This window comes from Larimichthys crocea, chromosome XXI, assembly GCF_000972845.2.
Source record: "Larimichthys crocea isolate SSNF chromosome XXI, L_crocea_2.0, whole genome shotgun sequence".
NCBI classification, from domain to species: domain Eukaryota; kingdom Metazoa; phylum Chordata; class Actinopteri; family Sciaenidae; genus Larimichthys; species Larimichthys crocea.
In genome coordinates, this window is record NC_040031.1 from 648,890 (window position 1) to 658,573 (window position 9,684).

The following is a 9,684-nucleotide window of genomic DNA, read 5'->3' on the forward strand; positions in this document are numbered from 1 at the left end:
CAGTTTGTTAGCCATTCAAAACAGTCTGTATTCCATGAAGAGAAACTTCATTCAGTGTGATTATCTGATCTCTGTTTTTGTCTCAAGTTAGAACTTGTCAAACACAGCGTGCTGACTGTTTGATTCATTCTCAGCTAACTTTAACTTTAGAAACATGCCTGTGCACTACACTACAATACAACTGTAACCATGGAAACATGAATAAATCCTGTCAGACTCTCTTTATGCTCTGAATGAATTAGAGGACACATCTGTGGTTTTGCATGTTTAGCCTCTTTACTACACACAGTGCGCTTTAGGTTACAGCCCACCATTGTTTCAGGTTGTTTTTAAATGTTGTGGTTTCAGTATATTTAGGTACAAAGGTATGAGGATAATCATCTTGTGCTCCATACATCACAATCAGTGTCATGTCCGCTTTAATCTCTCACACATTGGCACAAATCAATCAGTACTTCCGCATTTTTGCATGCATTATCAGTGCAACGTAACTTCATGCTTCATGCTGGGGTTTTGCAGAAAATGATTGTCATTATATATAATATAATATAATATAATAGAATAGAATAGAATAGAATAGAATAGAATAGAATATATATGAATAATTGGTTGTCTATAAGTATTTATAAATGGTCATTAGTGAAAATGCAAATTGACGCCATCAAATTTAGTTTTTTGTTCGATATAAAAGAGAAAAACTAGCAAATTCTGACTTTTAAGAAACTGTAATATTTCATATCTTTGCTTTCCAAAATGTCAGCACATGGTGTAAAATGTAAATAGAAACAAAATGTGATGATGTGCAAACCATGAAACCTTATATTTAATTGAAAATGGCACAAAGACAACTTATCAAATGTTGTTTTTGGAAAATGATATGCCCATTTGGAACAACAACAACAACAAAAAAGGTTGCAAAGAATTGGAGGATTTTATTGTCTACAGTACATAACATCTTTAAAAATAAATCCTGGACACTGTCTGCAGCACAGCCCTGTCACCTACTTGAAATGTTTGGTCTGTTACGAAACGTCAAATACGACAACAACATGATTTCATTCTGATGGATTTTCTAGCTGCATAAAGTAAACAGTTGTCAGTCGTCACAACGAAAACAATAACAGTTCTGTGGATGAGCTAGAGTAAAGGACTGTTTCTGCTGCTGAATTATTTAAATGTTATTTTTCTGCATTGTGAGCAGCACAAACTAAATTCAGGCTTTATCTCAAAAGCAGGACACATAAAACCAAAAGCAATGCAAGCAGCATGCCTCCATGAGACAAAGTTGATCCATCAATCCACCACTTTGGCCTGAAATATCTCACATTTTGTACATTTACATTCAGATGATGAATCCTACTGACTTTGGTGATCTCCTGACTTTTCTTCTAGCACCACCATGAGAACTCACATTTGTAGTTTTGAGTGAAATGTCTCAACATCTGTTGGATGGATTGTCGCATATTTCTGTTCCTCTCAGGGTGAATTGCAGGAACTTTGATGATTTTCTGACTCTTCATCTAGCATCTCCATCAGATCAAGATTAACCATCTGAAATGTAGTTTCTGTGACCATGAACCAAGCTTATGTCAGTCTGGATCACATACTGACGAGTATCTGTGTTTGGCTGTGTGTGGTCCTCATGTAGACATATATTTGTGTGTTTTCTGTCTTATACATGTGTGTGAGAATGTGTGTGCAGACATACAGTGTAAACATACAGTATATGACTGTATGTCTGCGTGTGTATTTTTATGTGTGTGTTCTGTCTGGTCTGTGGAGGCTTCAGGCTGTCTGACAGAGCTGTGTTAAATTCCAAAACATGTCGACGTCGAAGCTTCCACAGAACAAAACTACAGTTTACAACTCAAATGTCTCAAAACATCCCAAATATACCTTCATGGATGATTTACAGACAGTAAACCTGCTCCTCACACGATGTTGGGGTAAACATGTTTATTGTTGTAGTATTGTTGGAGTAATTTAGAAATATAATTGGGTTAAAGACAAAGTACAGTCACAGAAACAAACAGAGCAAATATACTGACTCATACATAGCCTCATATATGCTTTATTATTACAGTCAACTCACTGAGATGAGCATCCATTTCTAAAAGATAATTCACTGATAATTGTTTAAAGATCCAGAAGGTCATCGAAGAATATATTCAGAAATATATTCAGAGTACTGCAGAATAATGAATAATAATAATAATTTGCTTGTAACAAAAATGCAATAAACTGATGCTTAGCTCTGGGACTTGACTGTCATGATCATGCATTAGAGGCACAAACTATAGGCTATAAAAAAATCTCTGATAACTAAACAGCAGACTTAAGACGCCAGTTCTTCTGACCAACATTGAAAACCTTCCTTTGGGTTCAATTACACTCCTTAACACTAAATATTCAACATGGCTACATTATATACATAATTCATAGTTTTACAGAAGAAGTTCAACAGATACAGTAAGTCACCTACAAAGAGGCCAAAAACACTCAGTGGTTTGACACCCCTCCCACCCTCCCCTCTTTAATCCCACACAGACAAGTCAGTGATCATTTCAGTCAGGTTCTTCTTCCTTCTCTCACATGCATTACACAACTTTCTTCACAATCAATTTCCACCTGACATTTCTGACCTGAGTGTCTTTCCAGTATTTCCCACATCTACCACAAAAATTACATCTTGGTAAAATCCCTGACATAGATAAAAGAATGGTAGACTGACTAGTTTCGGGAAATTGAGTTGAGTACAAAAGTCTGAATTTATCCTTTGGGTCAACAATTGACACTATTAGACGTAGGTAATGCTTTATGACACTAAGTCATGCACGATTAATTATTAATTAATTAAATTACTGGTGAAACTAGATCACATTTTAAGGAGAAAATGTTTTCTGCTTATTGCTCTCAACTCTGCTTCATCAGTTTCCTGATGGACATTAAAGTAAACTGCTGTGAACTATAGTTGCTGTTAGTTAATGTTAGCTCAGTTTGATAGTCAGGCTGCCCAGACTTTGAGCTCAGAGCACCAAGGGAGTGTTAATGTTTGTACCATAGACGTTTTGGACCAGAAAGAGTTGGGCGAATGGGCTCAGCAGCTTCTATGGACATATTGACAGAGGCACAGAAACTGAAGAGGACAACAGAGTTAGGGAAAAACAGAGCAAGAGACTGCTAAACAACAAGCTGGGCTTCTTGCTGTTGAACTAGTAAGTAATATTAGCTGGCTGCTATGAATTGTGTTGTTGCACTTACTTGATATTTGGCTATGAGAAAATGTGGCAACTTGCTAGTTTTTGATCAGAATCTTTGTGATTGGCCTGGGACAAGACACATCCGCCAGAGCAAATAAAACATGAGCTTGCAGATTTGTCTGGGTTCCAGGATAGCAATACCTCATGCAGCCACTAAAATTGCTTCATAGCCCAGCTCGGTTTCTGGGACAAACAACTGTCAATCAAGCATCTAAAGGAGCGTTTCAGATATACATAAGAACTTTTTTCTTTCTCTCAATAATTAAAAATCATAACAATATATTTAAAAATCACGTTGGCATGATTTTTCACTTCTTAAAAAATTCTGATTTCAGTTGGACTAGTCAATAATTAGGCTCTTTCTTTCTTTCTTTCTTTCTTTCTTTCTTTCTTTCTTTCTTTGGAAACTGTTACAACTCAAAAACAAAATTGGCACCAAATTCTGTTAACCCCTGACAAACCTTGAACCCCTGCACTTATAAATCTACTCCCTAAAACTCATATGGAGAAACAAACAGGGTGACCTTGGTGAGGTAGCGCCCCAGCAGTGAGTTGTGCTCCAGCTCGCTCATCTCCACCTCAGCCTCCAGAGCAGCAGGACCCTTGATGGGCGTCACCAGGAGGAGGGTGCCAGTTTGGCGTCCAGAGCGTTGCACGCTAAAGTGGCCCCGTCCACGGCCACCCGCCAGACCAAAGCGTAGCGTGTCACCCAGTACTCGAGCCGCCGACACCCGGAACAGGACGCGGGGGGCTGACATGTTAGACACCACAGACAGGAAGTGGAAGGAGATAGAGTTTGGTGCCTGAGTGCATCCTTTGTCTCCCAGCATGCACGGGTTCCTCTCACAGCGCCTGGGGAGACACAAAGTGGGTGAATATATCAGTGAAATCTTATCTCAAGGGGTTCTTTCATTGGTCTTTCTGAAACATGTTATTTGAGTTTAATGAGTAACTACAGCATCTGGTTTTCAGTTCACTTATGGTAAATTTACACTTCTCTTCTGAGCTTTTTTGCTGTAATCTGTGTTGATTGTCTTTCTATGGGCAGGATAAATCAGTGTGATGAAAATCAGACGTTGTGGATTGTGTAGTAATGTGTTGAAGGTAGCCGCTGCGAAGCTATCACAAAAAAACCTTTTATCTCTCGGCGCTCCCGCTCCTCATTGACGCTCTACATTGCTTGACCACCTCTATCTCTTTCTGTCTCTCCTTCACAGTTCACACTTCAAAAGTTTCTCGATGTTTCCATTTTGAAGCATAGACTGCAAGCCAAACACAGCCATGGAAGCTTAGTGCATGAAATAAACCAACCAAGGACACAGTATATTAGTATTTTGGTTTGATCCGTTGATGCCTGGATGATGCCTGGATAGCGATATTCCTGACGGACTGCATTGGATTGACTCTGATGCTGATTGCTGAATTGGCCACCAGTGTGATGTCCAGTTTCTCCAAAAATGTATTATGTTTCAACTTCTCTTTCCAGTCCCCCGAGGTTGTTGCATTTCTTTCGAGATCCCCTGTTAGTCCCACTCAGAGTACCCCCACTCAAATAAATAGGAGAACTGGTGTTTTCGCCACAGCGCCTGATTTGGTCTCAATCGACACTTAGAGAGCAGCTCTTGCCCCTCCTTCATTGTAAACACTGTGGTCACTGGTGCACTTTGAGGGTAAACTGCCATGATAAACTGCCGTCCATGGTATCCAAATGTGCTAGAAAACATGATGAAGTGCCCTCTAGGGTGCCCTTCCACTAAAGAAAACACAATGTGTTATATGTGCAATATAGGCTGGCCTGCATGCTCCCATGCTTTCATATAAAACTGCACTTGATGGGTTGTATTATCTTGTCAAGTGATATCATAGTTTGGAAATCAGTCAGTAAAAACTTTATTTACATCTTCATCTTCAATTTGTGGTTGCGGTCTAAGGGCTGGAGTTTATTCTTCTATTCTTCCTCCTGTCCCTCCACCACTCCTCCTGTCTCTAGAGGCTAGTTGCCAGTACTGAATTGCTTAAGTCCTCCAGAGACTCCATGCTTATTTTCAGTCGTGCCCAGTTTTGAAACAATTCTGATGATTGTGATTTTGAACAAATCATTGTCTCCTGAAATTACATCCTGCTCACATATTGTGTTAAGAGACATCTTTATGATTCATTGTGAACTTTCTTTCATATGGGCACATAACGCAGCAGTTGTGGAAAGTAAAATTCGATCTTTGTTCAAAATAAGTTTAATTAATCCAAGCAAGAGGCTGCCCTCAAGTGCCATTTAAACTAGTCTTAAATGCAAAAGTGCCTTTTTATCTTAAAATATTTAAAAAGCAGCTTTTAACGTATCAAGATTTTTTTGGAGCTGCAGCTAAAGATCCTTTCTGGAAGAACAAACACTGTACATAATCCTTAACCTAAAGCTAACCCTGCAAGCGTTAGAGATGCACACTTGGAGAGTCTGTCCACCACAACACTGTCCTCCCTGCATTACCGAAACATACAATTATAATTCAGCTGCAGAAATAAATCAAAAACTTCTTTGGTAAACACATTTAGTTTCTGTCTGCTGCCATAAACATGTTTCATACCCATTGACTGCCATCAGCTGATCAGCTGACTGGAGCCTAAAAACCTCAGCAGGGCTTCTGAAGCCAAACCTCAGTCCGACTCTCAGCCCAGAAGAGGGACGCTAAATGTCGGGTGGATAAAGGAAGTGGGTGACATGGAGGTAAAACGTATTGTTTTCAAATCTCTCTCCATTGCTGTCCCTGTCATTTGCATTTCATCTCGAGTCTTTGTCTTCTGAGGTGAGAAATTTTATGGCTCTCTCTGTTTCATCTGCCCAGTTTACATTCCTTCTTGCCTGCTTGCTTTGTTTGCAGTTTCATTGTGGTCTTGATATGTGATTTCACTCTAAAAGGCAGTTAGTCTGTTAGCTGGTTAGCAAGATAACAGTGAACAAAAACAACATCCAATCAGTGGGCTTTAAATTGCAGCTATAAAAAAAGATTGCAGCTAGTTGAAGACGGATATTAACTATCTTAGCTATTGTATACACCAATTGGCACATTCCTTGTCATGGATACAAGAGGTTGGATCCTAACAAGTTTAGTGATCCCTCAACGTTACTCTAACACCAACATGAGGTTCACATTTTGAGTGGAACAATTGGGTACATACATTCATGTTCCCCTTGGGATGAATTACAGTAATAAAAATAATGGTGGACTGAAATCATGACTTGCAACTTGACTTGAGACATGATGACTCAAATGAATTGTTGTGTTCATCTTATGTTTTCAGTTGGAAAATTCACCATTGTCAGTGTTGACATTACAAGTGTCTGTTACACTGGGATGATTTCAATCAAGCCTCTTGCAACTCTACCTGATGGTCTAGATCAGATCAGATACATACTTTGTCTTTTCTCTTTATGAATCCAGAATGCAGATAAGATTGCTGTATGCTCTTACATTGGTGATGTCTTGATGTACGTGGCATTTTTCATCTGAGGACATCCCACCGTCACGCACTGGAAACCTCCGTAGGTGTTCACACACACCTGCTCTAGTGTGCAGTTGTGCATCCGGTTTTCACACTCGTCGACGTCTGAACACAGAAGGACAGAGGCGTTACGAACACAAGTCCACATGTCTGTAAACATTCCACCAACAGGTAGGATGACCTTTGAACTCCTCACCTGTGCAGCTGCGACCGTCTCTGGCGAGGTCGTAGCCGGCTGGACAGAAGCAGTGGAAGCTGCCAGGAGTGTTTACACACTGATGGACACAGAGGCGGCCAGGCTGACCGAGAGGAAACAGACGACACTCATCGATATCTGAAACAGACAGAATCCTTAGTAGAAGTTGTCAAAGTTATATAAAAAAAAGGTAATTAGTAAGAAATGTTACCTGTGCAAATGTTGTTGTCACGACCTGATATGGTGAAACCCACGTCACAGGTGCAGCGGGTGGAACCCAGAAAGTGAGTGCAGTGAGATGGACGGACGGATGAGGAAGGGGGTGGGGGTGTGGGTAAGGATGAGGAGAGGGGAGAAACTGGAGATGATGAAGAGAAAGACGGGGAGGATGCTGACAGAGCAGCAGAGGCAGGGAAGGAGGAGGAGGAGGAGGAGGAGGAAGTGGATGGAGAAGACCGAGCCACAGGAGTGAAGGAGGCCAGGGAGTTGTCAGTGCTGTTGAGGCCTGAAAAGAGAAAATGACTTCGTTAAACCACTGGTGCTGAACCAGTATCAGTATTATCGTCCAGTATCAGTACTTACGTCTGCACATTGGCTGCTGGCCGCTCCACTTAAGAGAATCCAGACACACTCGGGTTCGTGGGCCAATCAGCTCGTAGCCAGGTTTGCACAAGAAGTGGACCTCGTGTCCGATACCAAACACCCTGCCCAGTCTGCGGCCATGAGCAGGGGGCTCTGGTTTGGGGCAGGTCGCTGGAAGCAGATAGAGATTATCTTATCTAATCTTACACTTTCTTTTAGCCTGGGGTTCATTTCATACATTCAAAGAGTTATTCTATGTGTTGTGAAGTTGTGAGATAAAGTTTTATCTCTCACCACCAGCCTTAAAGATGGCCATGGTGCTGTTGTGCAGAGCACTGATCTTCTTCCTGAGAGAGCGCAGGCCCTGCTGGTACGAGGCCTCATGGACTGCCAACATCTTCTCCACCTGCCGCAGCGAGTTCAGCAGGTCGTGGGTGGATGGACACTCCTGTGGACAGGATGAGGTTAGAGGACACATAACACTTTCCCTTTTATCCTTGTAAGGCTGTAAATGTCAGTTGCAAAATCAAATCCTTCATCATATCCTGATGATTATCTATTTTACATAGCTAAAACATTAGCTAGTATTTTGAAAGATCTGGTTATTGAAACAGTTTGAAGAATAAAGTAAAAAGGAGAAGAGGAAACTGCAGAAGTAAAACTAAAAATCCAAGTGCCAACAACCTCAACTTTGTCTGAATCACATGTACATTGTTTACTGAACATGCAGAAAGCATAAACGCTAGGCTAAATGCATCCTGTACCTACAGTTTCTGTATTGAACGACTGTGACAGACTGTGGGGAAGATATCAATGGACCTATCAATCAATCAATAAATGTCCAAACAGAAGAAGAAGAAGAGTACACCAGCCGGCAGTCTGTCTCCTGTCTGCAGTGTGTTTCAGGTGTCAGGTCTATACATAGAGGTGAGGTTTTCAGAGCCGCGGCCTGCTGCAGTAACACCTCGGTGAAAATTGGACGTGAGCCCGCCGCTGACCTCACACTGACGACTAAAACACTGCGCTCCGAACAACACAACACGATGCTGCTGCCACATAATGATCCTCTGGGTTTGTGTGGTGCTCTGTGGTTTGTTACATGCAGTGACTGAGTGGATGAGGAGGGTGAACTTGAGTTCAGCATGTTGAACTCACAGTACATTCAAAAATGTATTAAATACTCATTCATATTAAAGGTTAAAGCTAAATTGAACCTAATTCATTTGAATGTAATGTTTTAATTTCAATGCAAACATCTGCTGTAATTATTGAAAGACAAACATGTTTTACGTGAAACAGAAAAGAAATACTACAACTAAATAAATAAAGTTCAAATTTCAACATAAAACAATCTGATGTAAACTTTAGGACACTAAAAACAGTGGTTAGTCATCATGGACAGATTTTTAATGACCTGTTCACCATTTTCTACAATATTTGTTTCATCTTCCCTGGCTCTGCATTTTGAAAAATATATTTTTCTCCTCTCAGATTTATAGTGATCTGTGATTTTTTATATTAAGTGGGGCAAGAAACAATAACAGCATCAATAACAATGATCTAGAAACATAAATTACAAACATGTCACAAAGCAGGATGGGAACTTTTGCCTTTTGACCTCTGTAAAGAAAAAGCTAAGTCTATTTGTGACCCCCCATCATGAATTGTGGCCTCAGTGTGGACATGGGGTTATGAGCGGTTCAATCAGATGGGATGTTTTTCCTTCAAAAAATGTTTCATTTAAAGGATTTTAGGGACCTGGAGAAGTGAAAGTTTCCAGCATTTCACAAAAAAACATCAACAAATTGGGAAAAGGAAGACAGCGGACCTGTGCATTTTATATAATAATAATTATTATTATATATATATGAGTAAAACACCATAAGGAGTGATAATAAACTCACAGTAACACAACCATGTCACCTGTACTCACCTGAGCAGAAGAAAAAGACATCTGATGAAGACACAGCATAACGACCACAGCAGTCTTCATCCTGAACAAAACCTCCATCCTCATCCTGATAAACCTGCTCTTGATGAAGTCTCAGCAGACTGGAGATCAGCTTTGTTTGACTCCTCAGCTCCTCCACTGCTTCTCAAAAACCTAAATCATCTCCTCTCCTTCTGTTTCTTTTCGAGGCACTTGCC

General features: G+C 40.5%; 1 protein-coding gene across 1 annotated transcript; it reads right to left on the reverse strand.

Annotated features, from left to right (window-relative positions):
- Positions 1-3,649: 3,649 nt before the first annotated feature.
- LOC104934604 (fibulin-7) lies at positions 3,650-9,619 on the reverse strand. The gene is made up of 7 exons (XM_027272702.1): positions 9,470-9,619; positions 7,831-7,984; positions 7,537-7,707; positions 7,166-7,459; positions 6,955-7,092; positions 6,728-6,863; positions 3,650-4,112 (listed from the first exon to the last, which is right to left on the reverse strand). The coding sequence occupies exons 1-7, from the start codon at positions 9,551-9,553 to the stop codon at positions 3,752-3,754; spliced, it is 1,338 nt and encodes a 445-aa protein (XP_027128503.1). The 5' UTR covers positions 9,554-9,619; the 3' UTR covers positions 3,650-3,751.
- Between the last annotated feature and the right edge of the window lie 65 nt (positions 9,620-9,684).

Excerpts from the sequence above, each read along its gene's own strand:
- LOC104934604 (XM_027272702.1), bottom strand. The coding sequence starts at position 9,553 with ATGAGGATGGAGGTTTTGTTCAGGATGAAGACTGCTGTGGTCGTTATG. Across the intron at positions 7,460-7,536 it reads CCAGCAGCCAATGTGCAGAC|GCCTCAACAGCACTGACAAC; the intron begins GTAAGTACTGAT and ends TTCTCTTTTCAG. Across the intron at positions 7,093-7,165 it reads TGACAACAACATTTGCACAG|ATATCGATGAGTGTCGTCTG; the intron begins GTAACATTTCTT and ends TGTCTGTTTCAG.